This window comes from Xenopus laevis, chromosome 7L, assembly GCF_017654675.1.
Source record: "Xenopus laevis strain J_2021 chromosome 7L, Xenopus_laevis_v10.1, whole genome shotgun sequence".
Classification (NCBI taxonomy): Eukaryota; Metazoa; Chordata; class Amphibia; order Anura; family Pipidae; genus Xenopus; species Xenopus laevis.
Window position 1 is genome coordinate 130,517,037 of NC_054383.1, and position 15,845 is coordinate 130,532,881.

Consider the following 15,845-nt stretch of genomic DNA (forward strand, 5'->3'; position numbering starts at 1 on the left):
CAGATTTAAGGTGTGGAGTTTCAGATTACAGAAAGGTCTCTTATCCAGTGAACCCCAGGTCCCAGGCATTCAAGATAATAGATCCCATACCATATTGGATTATTACTGTCTTTCCTGAGGGATGTGTTTTGGTATAGTACTACTTCAGGGCTTCATTTTAAAACATCACATACAATTATTAATTAGCTATTAGTTTTAGTAAATAAATGTTTACTTTTTTATTTTTTTAATGCAGGAAGAAGGACGGTTCTGGGTGAGACAGATGGAGCTCTACATGCATAGGATTATTCTCATGATTCTTCTTCGAGGTAAAGTCGAAACAACCCCATATCATGTAGATAATCCAGTGTGTGTGATTTGTATGTTTTGCCTCCCAAAGTACCGCCAATAATTCAGAAAAGCTTATATTGATTACATTTTCTTCTCTTCTTCTACTGTCATATTTGGGGGCATAGAACAGCCCCCAAAACATATCCCACAGTGGTTAAAGAGACGTCTGCTGCTCATGCCTGATTGGAGCAGAGGCAGCAAGCATGCACAATAGATACCTCTTTGGTCATTTTCACACCTCAAGAGTGAAGAAAAGTTTAGAAATGAAAATGCTAGACTAGAAAGTATCTGAAATGAGCTGCAATTGAGCTGCTTTTGATTTAGAAATGACATGAGACTGAATGCATGAAGAAAAATATGTTATTATGGGGACTGTTTAGGTTGGATGCTCCCAGCATCTGGCCTAAGCTGTAGGTGATGCTTTTTATACTTTAAATTTTTATGCAAGATCCTGACTTCTCTTCCTTGTTATTCACAATTCAAACTGTTGTTGAAAAACCACCAAGCCAGCACCTAACACATAGGGATGCACTTATTAACACTGAAATCAAACATCACCGGTGATCAGTCAACTACAAGCTATAAAACAAAAACAATGGTTTTATTAGTTGGTATTGGGCAAAATCCCAGGTGAAGTTTGTCTTCCGTTTTATTTAAATATATTTTTACTTAGCATTGGCGTGCTCCCACAAACCCCCTTTTTTTGCATTTAATAAACATGCCCCATAGTGAAGAGCACAAAAGCACACAAGTAAATTAGTCAAAACCCAAAAATTTAATTGATGTAACCTCACCAGGGTGCTTATCTTGGAACTTCAGCAATTTAGATTTATTTTCCAATTTAGCAGTTTTTGGGATATTTGCAGTAGTGCAGTCTTTTGGCTCAGCTAGAAATCTGCAACGTTAGGAGGGAACTGAATTTAGTGCATAGAAAATGCAAAACAGTAAGGGTCACTAACACTCTGGATCTTCAAAAAGCTGTTGAGCTGAAGGGTGCCTAGCAGTGTAAAACTGTCTAATATCTTAGATACAGCTACAAACAGAAAATTAATGCAAATAGCAAAAGTGCTCAGAGAGATTTACATTAATTCAGATTAGATCCCCTTTAAAGAGGTTGTTCACCTTTGAGTTAACTTTTACTATGATTTAGAGATTGATATTCTGAGACAATTTGTAATTGTTTTTTATTTTTTATTATTATTATTATTTTTTTTTATTATTTTTCTTGGTTATTGTTTTATTTAGCTTTTTATTCGGCAGCTCTCCAGTTTGTAATTTTAGCAATCTGGTTGTTAGGTTCCAAATTGCATTAGCAACTATAAGAGACTGGAATATAGATAGGAGGGCCTGAAAGACAATCAATAAAAAGTAGCAATAACAATAAGGGGCCAATTCACTAACTTCGAGTGAAGGATTCGAAGTTAAAAAACTTCGAATTTCGAAGTTTTTTTTTGGGCTACTTCGACCATCGAATGGGCTACTTCGACCTTCGACTACGACTTCGAATCGAAGGATTCGAACTAAAAATCGTCTGTCTCTAAAAAGTACTGTCTCTTTAAAAAAAACTTCGACCCCCAAGTTCGCCATCTAAAAGCTACCGAAGTCAATGTTAGCCTATGGGGAAGGTCCCCATAGACTTGGCTAAGTTTTTTTGATCGAAGGATATTCCTTCGATCGTTGGATTAAAATCCTTCGAAGGATTTCAATTCCTAGTCGAATATCGAGGGTTAATTAACCCTCGATATTGGACCCTTAGTGAATCGGCCCCTAAATGTGTAGCCTTACAGAGCATTTGTAATTAGATGGGGTCAGTGAACCCCATTTGAAAGCTGGAAAGAGTCAGAAGAAGAAGAAGGCAAATCATTTTATAAAATAAAAAATAAATAATGATGATCAATTGAAAAGTTATTTAGAATTGGCCATTCTATAACATACTAAAATTGAACTTAAAGGTGAACCCCCCTTTACGTTGCAGTTTATTTTAGGCTTTATAATGTGATTCTTTATCAAGAGTTAACAGCTCTTCTGAGATGCGCCCTGGCTGACTGTGACTATTTAAACCACATTTTATATATTTTTTTCTTTTTCACGGAATAATGATTTTTACGTACTGCATGACTCCATCTGGTTACAGGTCTGTGCTCTATACGTTGTGTGTGTTGCAGTAATGTGTCTGTTTGTCAGGTTGGTTCCCCTGTTCCTACAGTCAGGATTGGACAATTACCCTCCCTGAATCCATCAGAGCATTGAGAGGATCCTGTGTGGAGATTCCCTGCACATTCACCCTCCCCAGGGACTATGAAGACTTCAATCTGATTTGGTACAAGGAAAAACGTCCTCGCAGTGATAATATGATATTCAGTCAACAAAATTCCTCTCATGTGAATCAACGTTACAGAGGTCGCACTTCTCTGGTCGGAAATGAATCAAACAGCTGCTCCCTGAGGATTAATGATGTGCACGAAAGTGGCACTTATTATCCCTTTATACATGGAAACTGTTTTGACTCTTTCACCAATAACTGCCAGAAAATCAAGGTTCAACTCTCAGGTAATATCTATATGGAAAATATAAGGGTACAATCACAATCCACACGATTTGTAAATTGTATAGTATGTAAGTTGGCAGGTAACAGCCTAAAACTAACAATGCCCTGCAAACTGAATATATATATTATCCAGTGATGGGACAATGGCAGAGCAGACCAATGGCTATTGGAAAGTACAGCAGCAGGTGTGGGGGGGTTCTTCACTCATGCCCAAGGCAATTAATATGTAGGATGATCAGGCATATGATGATCGCAGAAATATTTATTAGAGGGACTGGTATGCTCTCAAAAAACACATAAATATTCAGCAAAATTCACCAAAAAATTAAATAATGAATTATTGGAAAATGATTTTTGGATGAATTTTCTCTTCTGTCTTTGCTAATATATGCCCAAATTTTGTATAAGGCTGACAGTTGAAACAAAGTGTTAGGAAATGTATTTATATTTCAGTAGTCATGGCAATGTTGAGGTGAAAAAAAGTGTTGATTTATTCACACATCATCCGATGATGTGTGAATAAATCAACACTTTTTTTCACCTCAATTACACAGAGTGTGCTGACCCTCTTTTCAATATTGCTACAAGCTTGGTCGTGCACCTCTGGCTTCGTCTATGACAGAGTGCAGGCACTGTCTGATATTATATATATATATATATATATATATATATATTTTTTTTTTTTTTTCACCAAGAACAAATTAAATAAAACTTTTGTTTACAATCATTTTTTTTAATTCAGATAATATGGAAAATAAACAGTCCCCATGTAGTAGGTGCTTGCTTTGTGCCATGTATTAAAGTGATGTTACAGGGATGAGGGAGAAAGGGATTGAGGGAAAGATTTGAAAATATGACAGCCGTAAGCAGGCATAGGTTTCATTATCTCTGTTATTAGTAAATAAGTTGATTTATTTTAGATACTGCCAATAAGCTATCAATACAGAGGCCCTCAAATATAACTGAAGGGGAAAGATTCTCCATCTCCTGCTCTGTAGAACACACCTGCCCCTCCAGTCCCCCTACTCTACAGTGGGACAAAGCTGGATATAAACTCACTGAAAGGCAGGAGAGACTTATGGATGGAGTGTGGAAAACTGAGACTGTTATGGAATATCTCCCCTCCTTCCAGGATCATGGAACTGCACTTGAATGTAAAGCTACATATCAAAATGGGCTTGTATCCAAGCGGCTGGTCACTTTACATATAATACGTAAGTACTGACTGAGAAATGTATCTTTTTTATACTCTATTTAATGCCAGTTTCAGTATTTATATTATTTTTAGACTTACTATCTTCCCTACTGGACAGTTGACAGGCCTGTTACTTCTTTTCTGATGTTGTTAGACCTTGCTGTCTACTCATTGCCCAAAAACTCCCTTCTCTTACCAGATGAGACAGTTTAAAGATGGCTGTGCATTCCACTGTGGAACACATGGCCACCTTTAATCATTATGCAAGCATTTCATGTATGTAGGAAGCAGAGTTATTCAAACAGCATGGGGATACTTAGAAAGAAGAAAAGTTTGTTGCTTTCTGACAGATAATTCATGTCTGGATGTAGTTAATGTGCTCATAATCAATCTCAGAAATAGCTGAACATCTGTTACAATTTATAAAGCACACATGTATATTTAATTTATAAGAAAACTTGTATTAAGTAAACACTTTTTGTGGTCATGTGATTATGAAGGTGATACTGGTCATGATATTAGAGATTTTTATGAACACATACGGAGTGAGGGGGTTGACACTGGTGTTATGCGACAGCAAGAATATTGTGTGCAGAAAGGGGAGAAGTCCCCATTTTTTATAAAACAATGGGCAATAAGAATGTGAGGGGTTCCCCAGACATTTATCCTGTGAACAGTAGGGGACTGTAGTCTCCACCTATCAATAGTAATGGGTGAATAAATTCGCCGGCGTCAATTTCCGATTTTCACGATTTTCCCGTGAAAATGTCCAATTTTCAAGATTTTTTAGTGAAAACCTTCAAATTTCAAAATTTTTTAGTGAAATCCTTCAAATTTCACAATTTTTTAGTGAAAACCTTCAAAATGCACAATTTTTTAGTGAAAGCGTCTGACTTTCATGATTTTTTCGTGAAAACGTTCGAATTTCATGTTTTTTTCATGAACTTTCCAATTTCACGATTTTTCACACATTTGCCCATCACTACAGAGTTAGTTGAACGTGACATGAACCAATTGTGGAATGAACAGTGCAATAGGAATAAGATGGGTAATCTCATTGCACATCAGAAACAAGCCCTAAAAAGATTAAAGGAAAATGCAGCCCAGGCATTTAAACAAGCTAATAAAGAAGTCATTTTGGTGGTTCTAATACTTCAGATTTTGAAAAGGAACCATTGTGGCAATTGGGGGATACAAAGACTAAAGCTCGCCATAGATGTTGAGATTTTTAAAAGATCAGATCATAATCGTGAGACCACGATCTTCTCGGAATTACCATCAACTAAAAAGACAGGAAAACAAAGGGGAGCTGCCTGCTTGGCCCTGCAAACATAGATACATTGCACTGGGACCGACAAAAATTTTTGACCTGGCCGATCAATTTCCTGGAAAAATCGTGAGATGTACGATCATTCGAATCCCACTAACCGCACGATAATTTCGAAGGATTGGTCTGACTTCCCTAAAATCGGTCGTTCGGCAAGAAGAATCGTAGCGTCTATGGGGAGCTTTACAGAAAGTTACCAACCAATCTGACAAAGGAGTTTAGAACTATCTTAGAAAAATGAATGATATATGAGAAAGGATTGGGACTGGTTATGGATAAAATGTGGAAGTTTGTAATACCTGACTGTCCCCAGACACCTGTTTTTTGCCACCTTCCAAAAATTATAAAGGGCGTAACCCCTATAGGTCGGCCTATAATATCTGAAATTTCATCCTTTAATGAAGGTCTATAAGAATTGATAGATATGTTGTTATAGCTATTAGCTATTATTATTAGACTGGTTGCCTATGTTCAGAACTGAAATCTTGAGATTAATCGATGGGTTGACCTAGGGTGAAACATGTACCTGGGGAACAGCAGATGTAGTATCGTTATATTCAAGCATACCACACACAAAGAGGATGATATTGATTAAGTACAATCGTTGGCAGGTACAATAATTATAAAGATGGAGTGAAGGATTTCATTTTGGAGGCCATTTAGTATCTCTTAACTCACAATTATTTCATGTTTGGGGCATCTGCTGTTTGTGTGAGTAGGAACTGGTAACCAGGTTGAGAACTTTAGCACAGTCCTTAATACGAAGAGGAACTATACCTGACATTTTACATCTGTTTTGGTACTAAAGAAATAGTCTACCTAGATTTATGTATCTCTATTAGAGGGAATAACTTGGTGTATATCTAGGCTTGCAGTGGAAACTCCCTGTTAAGGACAGATTCATGTCACCTACACCACTTTAATAAGGGTATTCTGAAGGGGCAATTTCTCCCGTTGCAGAGAAATTTTAGCTCTGATGAGGAATTTTTGAATGAGACTTGTTTATTGCAGGGCAAGTTCCTTGATAAGGGATATTCTATGAAGGCAATAAATGATATGTTTAGGATAGCGCTTGAAACTGAAAGGAGTACATTATTAATTAGATAGAACATTCATCATGTTAGAACTTCAGGTGAAGGAAGTCTGGTAGTATTTATAACTAGATTTATAGATTTTATAGAATCAAGTAGATTGTTAATAAATATTTACCTGTTTAATATAAAGATAGTGGGTACAAAGAAGTACAGTATCTAGTAGAATGAAACCTCAAGGGTTTAAATGTCGAGGAATTCCTTACCAGTTACCACTGAAGACGTTACTCGGATGAAAAACTCTAAGGGGCTTATTTACTAATTTTTGTTTGGGCTTTTTGGGGTAAAACTCAAATTTTTGGGGTTTTTTTAACTCTAATTTTTCAAGATTTATTAAAGCCCAAAGCAGCACAAAGCTGCTTTGGGCTGAAAAAGCCACCATCTCAGACCTGCCGAGGTTTCTGTATAAGTCAAATGCAGAGGTCCCTATCCTGATTTGAAGTTTCTGTGTTCTGCTCTGGAATAAGCCAGAAAATCTGAAAATCCGAAAACCAGTCATGTGACTTGTGTCTGCACTTTAGGATGGAACTACTTTCTGACAGGCTGTTATTTTTCCTACTTAATGGAACTGAATGTGTCTCAGTGAGTAGTGCTGTTCTTAGATCTACCAGGGAGCTGTTATCTTGTGTTAGGGAGCTGCTATCTGGTTACCTTCCCATTGTTCTGTTGTTAGGCTGCTGGGCGGGGGGGTGAAGGGAGAGGGTGATATCACTCCAACTTGCAGTACAGCAGTAAAGAGTGACTGAAGTTTATTAGAGCACAAGTCACATGACTGGGAGCAGCTGGGAAACAGACAATATGTCTAGCCCCATGTCAGATTTCAAAATTGAATACAAAAAAATCTGCTCTTTTGAAAAATGGATTTCAGTGCAGAATTCTGCTGGAGCAGCACTATTAACTGCGTATTGAAAAAAAAACTTGTTTTCTCGTGACAGTATCTCTTTAATGAAAAAAACCCCTACCCCCCAACCCTGCATAGACCCTGCTCCCACCCCAGCCTAGCTGCTACCCCTGGTAAATGCCTCTAACAAAAATTGGCTATAAAGGATATTTAAAATCCACTTCAGGTGGTTGTTACTAGATCTTTCAAGGTTACCATTAACAGACACATCTTTAAAGTGTGTATGAGTTTCAATGGATGTACCTCTCAAAGTAAGACCTGAAAACTTAATTTCTTTGGAAAAACAAAAACATCTTCTAATTGATCTCTTGTGCCTTTCCAGATTATAAGTATTTCAACTATGAACCTCTTATTTAGGACCAGGTTGGCTGTCCACATGTGTGGACTACCAGTAAACTGATGTTCCCAGTAACCTAAAAACCGTGACCCATGTTTGTATATATATGTTATACATTTAGAATCACATATTAAAGATTCACAACATATTTATTTTAACTGGAATGAAAGGGGAGGTTGATTTTTATTTGGGTCAGGACTGATGCATACAGTAGTTATACAAACATACATTGTGATTTGGGTTTGGAAGAAGTAAGTGTAAAGACCCTGAACAGTGATGGGCAAATTTATTCGCCAGGTGCGAATTCACAGGGAATTTCCACATTTCGCCGCCAGCGAATAAATTTGTATTGTCGCATTGCTTTAAGGATTATTACTGCTGAATCATTCTCAGAATTTCCAACTGTATATTGAACTTTAATGTTTGGGACTCCTTATGTTTTCAAATTGTTTCATTTGTTTTAACCTGGAAACTATCCCTTATTAATTTTACAACCTTTGAATCCTATCCTATTTATAGCTCCTCCTTAGTATACAATTGTTATCTCAACATGAGTACCCTCTATAAGCAGTAAGGAATTGTTAACCTTTTTCTGAAGTCAATTACCATCTCTTTGGTCTTTTAAATATTTAAGATTAAGGGGCAGATTTATCAAAGTTCGAGTTATAGAGTTTTTTTGACCTCGAATGACCTTGAAACTCGAATTGTATCTTTTTTAGGAATAAACTCTAAGGGGGCCCATGTACTAAGGGTCGAAGTGAATTGGAAATGAATTTTTGAATTCAAAAACTTCAAATTTCAAAGTAATTTTTGGGTACTTCGACCATCGAATATGCCAAACTTCGATTTGAATTGAAAAAACTTCAAATATTCAACCATTCGAAAATCAAAGTACTGTCTTTTTAAAAAACGTTGACTTCGACACTTCGGCACCTTAAACCTGCCAAATTGCTATGTTAGCCTATTTATGTTTTTAGAAGTCAAAGTTTTTTTTTTGAAAATCGATCGATCGATTTAATCTTTCGAATCGTTCGATTCAAACAATTTCTATGTTCAATGGAACAATTTGAATTAGATCGAAAATGGCTAAATTCACTCAAAAAAAACTTTGACTATCGAATTTCTACAATTCGATGGTCGAATTTCGAAGTTTTACCACTTCGAAATTCAACCCTTAGTAAATGTGCTTCTTGGGGGCACATTTACTTAGGGTCGAATATCGAGGGTTAATTAACCCTCAATATTCGACCGTCGAAGTAAAATCCTTCGACTTCGAATATCGAAGTTGAAGGATTTACCGCATTTAGTACGATCGAACGATCGAAGGAAAAATCTATTAAATCCTCCGAATCGAACGATTCGAAGGATTTTAATCCATTGATCAAAATGATTTTCCTTCGATCACAAATTGGCTAGAAAGCCTATGGGGACCTTCCCCATAGGCTAGCATTGATGCTTGGTAGGTTTTAGGTGGCGAAGTAGGTGGTGGAAGTTTTTTTTAAAGAGACAGTACTTCTAAATTCAAAGTATTTTTTATTCTATTCCTTCACTCGAGCTAAGTAAATGTACCCCTAAATGTCTAAAACTCGAACAAATATTACGAAAAAATTGGAATGTTAGGAATGAGCCACACAATCATAAGTTACCAGAGTAAACAGCGGTGGGATAAGCACACAGCCCTGACGGGAACCTGTACTCAGACTAAGGAATGTACAGTATTGGTGCATTTTTACAGTTCATACCAATGGCAAAACTAAGTTGTGAAAACATATGGCACTTTTCACCTGTTCTAGTACATAAATCAATGAGATCCAAGAGCACAGTACAGTGTTACACCTAATTCATGTATTGCTCTTTTCGTCTATTGCAGCTGCACAAAGAGGAGAGGAACTACCATTGAGAATTATAATCGGAGGTGTAGCTGGTGCTGTATTGGTCATACTATTAGTTCTGGGTCTATATTTATTTCTTAGGTATGTGATTAGACTTTATTGTTGGAAATAATACTTTTGCATAATGTGGACCCAGGGCAAAACAACAACCAAGCATAAGTTATAATCTATTAGTCTTTTTGTAGTTCTTGTGGAATAATGCAAAAACTACAAAGTTTATACATTCATTTATTATACAGTGATACTTATTAAACTGAACTGTGCTCTATTTTCTTTTGTAAGTCTGACTATGTTGATAATTGTCCCAATTTTTTCCCCTAGAACATCCAGAAAGTCACAGAAATCAGAAGCTCCAGAAGGCATGAAAGTGGAGGCCAACAAGGTGAGGCCATAAAAGTTGTATGTGTCTATAACCTCCCCAGTAGCATTAGGGTAACAATTAGTCACCAGTCATGATGTTTTAAACTTCCTTTATGTTTTTTCATAGAGGAAGAGTCTAACATAAAACCTCAATATTTTAACATGATCTTTAGACTCACACTGAAAACTGAATTATACAGTAAATTGATTGACTCTGATTGTCATACCTTAGTCTTATCCTGATATCTGACCCCGTCTGCCTATAATTTAAATAAAATAAATTTTTTTAAGCTTCAAGCCAAAGCATAAAATAATTATTTATTAATCCTTCTAAGAGTAGAGTTGGCTTCTGGTTATTCTGCCCTCTGCTCTAACTTATGTGACCTGTCCCGAAATAAAGGTCTGATACATTAGTCTTTAAAATAAACTTCTGAATCAGGATCACCATAAAGCGTTAGGATCAGAAGCTGGATCATTTATTAGGTCAACACTTGAACACTTTTGATATTTCTTGCTCTGCTCCATCCAACAGGGGCATATTCGAAATGATGGACCAGAGAACTATTACTACAACGTATCAGCCATTGCAGGTTCCTCAAGGTAATTATGAGAGTATTCAATTCAAGTGTATAATCAATCAGAGTGAGATTTTACTTTGCAGAAGAAAAATAACTTCAAGTAGTTATAATTTTACATTAAACACTGATATTAGCCAAGTTGTCAAAAACAAACTCCACCAGGAGTCTAAATATGTGTCCATATTGCCCCATGCTGTCTCCTGAAGACTTATATCTGGGAAAGGCCTGAAAGCTCCATTCCATGTTATTAACAGTTATATGATGCAACTAGAATCCATGGTAAGAAGGACAATGGTGATTTGTTGCTAGAAACACACAAAAAGAAGTGGGAAACAGATATCAAGATGCAAGCCCTGTCCAAAGGGATGATGTTGATTGGGTAAAATGGGTTTGCATCCATCTTGTTAATATATTGCTATATGCCTTAGATGTTTGTTTTGATCATCATAGTTAAACTGGGATACCTGGTGAGTGTCGGATATATCTGCCTGTTGAGCTTTTGACTCCCTTTATATTACCAATGCCCAAGTACTACCACTGTACTGTCCCATGTCAATGTTTCTGTGTCCCTCTGTTCTGAATATAGTGAGCTCTTACTGCTCAAACTGCCCAAACAGCAATTGCCTCTTAGTCAGTACCTTTTAGACCCAATGCCTCAGTGACTGGGTATGACCATACTCCTTTATATATTTAAATATTAAAACATACATGGTGCCCATGACATGCAGTTATATGACCTCAGTGTAGCCCTGATACAAATTCTTGGTGCACTATAGCCTTTAGTACAGGTATGTGATCCATTATCCTGAAACCCTGCGAAACAGCACTGCTAAATATGTTGGCGCTATACATGTTAATAATAATAATAATAATAACCCTTTATCCAGAAAGCTCTGAATTAGGGGAATGCTACCTCCCATAAACTCCATTATAGGCATATAATCCAAATTTTAAAAAATGAATTCCTGTTTCTCTGTAATAATAAAACAGTACTTCATAATGGGTCCTTACTAAGACATAATTAATCCTTATTAGTGCCGAAACCATTCTACTGGGCTTCATTAATGTTGAAATGATTGGTTAAGTATGGGGATCTACATTACGGAAAACTCCAGGTCCCAAGCACCCTGTATAACAGGTCTCATACCTGTATATCAGTTGTGAGAAACATACAGGCCTACCTAGGTTTCCAGTACTTACTGAGATACAAGACTTATTTCCCTCCATCGAGTGTCAAAGCAGATATTTAACCAGCATCACAATCTCTACATAGAATATGGTACGGTATTTTATGTAGAATCATGTACATATATCAGATATGAATTCTGGTGGAAATAATATTCAGAACTTGCTCTCTGCTTGTCTTACCCAAATATACATTAAGGGGGGTTATTTATCAAGGTCTGAATTTATCTCAATATCGGCTGCTACAAACTCCGATCTAACCCGCTCGGGTTTTCCACGTTTTCCACATTTTCTCAAAAATTACCTTTGCGGGAAAAGCTCTGAATTTCACGATTTTTTTATGAATTTTCACTGAAAGTTTTCCTCCGAAACCTCCGAAAACATAGTGAAATTTCCCGAAACCCCCGACACAACCAAAAATCAATGGGACTGTTCCCATTGACTTTTATGCAACGTCGATAGGTTTGAGATGCCGCGGTTTTATATTTGAGATGCCGCGGTTTTATAGCCCTCTGGGTTTAATAAATGGGTTTTATAGCCCTCTGGGTTTAAAAATTCATGAAGTCTGATTTTATAAAAAAAAAATCACAAATTTTTCAGATTTTGAGGGATTTCGGGTATTCGGAGCTTAGTAAATAACCCCCCAACAGTCTTATATTGTCTGTGTTACAGGAACGGAACAGCAGGAACCCAGTTGAGTGAGATGAAGTTAGAAGATCTTTATTCTAAGCCAAAGGTAAGTATTATGGATGAAATATGTAAAGATTTATGGAACAACATTGACCTGTGATAAAAGCTGTAGACATACTGTAAGTCTTAGAGAAGCAATTCATGGACATCATTTGAAGCCTACATGCTTTGCTATCAAACAGCCAGCACCGTAAGTGAAGAATAATGAAGAATTATGAATACCAACTGTTTTATTGTATTCACAAATAATTTTAAGTTGTCTTATGTAAACCATTATTATTAGAAGCAGTAGCCTCCCCAAACAGAAATTTTACCCTTCTTCGATGGTCAACATATATCTTACTAAAGAACTATTTCCAAGATGTTTGTTGAGCTGGAAAACTATAGAGTAGAATATGTCTATGAAGGTTTCTATTCATCCAGGTCATAGTATATCTAGCAGAAGTAGAAGTTCAACAAAGTTGACTGAAGAAGCTTCTCAGATGAGTAGTGAAACATCTTCAATGGTTGCTCAGCAAGTCCAACTGCTCTAGATTTACTTTTACTAGATATAGAGTAGAAGGTTAACTCCATTGGGTTACAAGATCACTGCTATTTGGACAGAATTGATTTGTAATAATAATCTTAGCGTTGAATATGTTTTCTTTTCCATAAATGCAATGAAGGAACCAAACGAGGTTGACTATGTTTTGGTGGATCATGCAGCAATTAACAAAGCCCCTCAAGCGCAGAAACACACAGAGGAGACAGAATATTCCGTCGTGACTTCCTGATTTGGGAGGGCAAAGAAAAATTCTTGTGTGAAGACTAAAGAAAAGAAATTTCTCAGATGATTTTTTATTCTGCTTAGTGCTTGGTGCTTGATTTGTTTGAATTGCTAGCCCTATCTAGTGGTAAACATAAGCGTAGCACCAAAGCAGGACAACTTCTGATTTTCTCCTGCTTGGGTATCCAATACAATTTTAAATAGTGGAGTGAATTATTTGCAGTGTAAACAGTGTAATTTAGAAATAGAAAGAAAATCATGGAAGTCTCCCTTTAACTAAAAATGAGCACAATAAATTGGACTTGTGTTGAAATTACATTATCCCTATTGTTTTAATATTAAAAAAATCCACATCTTTCTATTTTTTAAATGTGAAAGTTCGGTTATTTTCATTGACCCTATCTCCCACTTTATGAACAGGGCAATTACTTCAGAGCTCTGTACCTTTAAACAAGTATCTAAGCAGCAGCCTTTGAGCAGCTCATTACCAGGGTCTTCTCAGTGGACTGGTAACTCATTTTATTATGAATCCTGCCACTTATTATTAATATTATACTGCCACTTTAAGTAGAAGGGTCGTGAATGGTCTATGAGGATATATTTTTATCCACCGTGTGGGCGGGTGCAGAAAGTATTGCTTTCCTGTGCACTGCAACTAATTTAAATGAATAAGTAAAACCAGCACATTAACCCTAGGTGCAAGGCATTGTGAGTGCAACTACTATATGTATGATGGTAATTTATGCAAATTTAAGCACAGTATTTTGTCTGTTGGTTGAGCACGCTAGGGGACACGTTATCCAAAAAACTACAAATTACAGGAAGGCTGTCTCCCATAGATTTATCCAAATTTTTAAAAATAATTTCCTTTTTCTCTGTAATAATAAAACAGTAGCTTGTACTTGATCCCAACTAAGATATAATTAATCCTTATTGGAGGCAAACCCAGCCTATTGGATTTATTTAATGTTTACATGATTTTCTAGTAGACTTGGGGGCAGATTCATTAAGGGTCGAATTTCGAAGTTAAAAATACTTCGAAATTCGACCCTCGAATTGAAATCCTTCGACTTCGAATATCGAAGTCGAAGGATTTAGCGCTAATCCTGCGATCGACCGATCGAAGGATTTTAATCCAACGATCGAAGGAAAATCCTTCGATCAAAAAATCACAGGCAAGCCTATGGGGACCTTCCCCATAGGCTAACATTGACTTCGGTAGGTTTTACCTGCCGAAGTAGAGGGTCGAAGTTTTTTTTAAAGGGGAAGTACTTCGACTATCGAATGGTCGAATAGTCGAACGATTTTTCGTTCGATTCGTTCGATTTCGTTCGAATTCGAACGAATTTAACCAATTCGATGGTCGAAGTACCAAAAAAATACTTCGAAATTCGAATTTTTTTCATTCGAATCCTTCACTCGAGCTTAGTGAATCGGCCCCTTAAGGTATGAAGATCCAAATTACAGAAAGATCCATTATCTGGAGTCCAGAGCATTCTGGATAAGAGGCCCTATATCTGTAGTTCATATACAGATGAGCATAGACTTTCTTTAGATTAGACTTGGGCAGCCATTAGTGATGGGTGAATTTATTCGGCAGGCGCGAATTCGTGGCGAATTCCCGCGATCTTTCAAAAAAAGAAAATGGACACTGGCGTCTGTTTTTTTGAACGCCGGCGCAATTTCGCCAAAAACGGACGCTGGTGTCCAAAAAAATGGAAATTCTCAAATTTTCCGGCAAAGCGAAATGCCCCAAATTCGCCCATCACTAGCAGCCATTGCTCTGTTATAATATCAGGAGAGTAGGGAATAGATACAGGGCTGATTGTCAGGAAATTCACTTCTACATAATTCAATAGCTAAACTCACTATATATTTTTGGGTAAAACAAATGAATAAAAACAACAACAAAAAACACACACTTTTTGCCAGCGCAGCTTTATTCAGCACAGTTTTCAGGTTTAAACATGTTATTTATATGACATTGCAGCTTTTAAGAAACTGTACATTTTGCATGTGTAATCTTTGATATACAGTGAGAACTTGGACTGATACTATGATATCCATATGATATAACAATTATCTGTTAATGTACTTTGTTTATAATTGTTAAAATGTGTCTTATATTTTGGTTACTTTTGAAAAATAAAAAAAATATATATATATATTTTCGCCTTCATTTTGTTCCTCCTGTGTTTAATTCAAGGTGAATGCCTGTATTGACATAATTTTATGGGATCTCTCTGTACAGTCTATAAGCAAACTTAGGGGGTTGTTCCTGCTGAATTGTGCTTAGTATAGGGTATAACTATGCTGCCCTAGTTTTATGGGATCTCTCTGTACAGACTATGAGCAAACTTAGGGGGCTGTTCCTGCTGAATTGTGTTTAGTACAGGGGAATACCTATGCTGTCATAGTTTTATGGGATCTCTCTGTACAGACTATGAGCAAATTTAGGGGGCTGTTCCTGCTGAATTGTGCTTAGTACAGGGAATACCTATGCTGCCATAGTTTTATGGGATCTCTCTGTACAGACTATGAGCAAATTTAGGAGGCTGTTCCTGCTGAATTGTGCTTAGTACAGGGAATACCAATGTTGCCATAGTTTAATGGGATCTCTCTGTTCAGACTATGAGCAAACTTAT

At 36.7% G+C, this 15,845-nt stretch overlaps 1 protein-coding gene across 1 annotated transcript; it reads left to right on the plus strand.

The window, feature by feature from the left end:
• Positions 1–231: 231 nt before the first annotated feature.
• Positions 232–13,637, plus strand: LOC108696949 (sialoadhesin). The gene is made up of 8 exons (XM_018226657.2): positions 232–308; positions 2,515–2,880; positions 3,799–4,092; positions 9,600–9,702; positions 9,943–10,003; positions 10,514–10,581; positions 12,417–12,480; positions 13,100–13,637. The coding sequence occupies exons 1-8, from the start codon at positions 263–265 to the stop codon at positions 13,205–13,207; spliced, it is 1,110 nt and encodes a 369-aa protein (XP_018082146.1). The 5' UTR covers positions 232–262; the 3' UTR covers positions 13,208–13,637.
• The last annotated feature ends 2,208 nt before the right edge of the window (positions 13,638–15,845 follow it).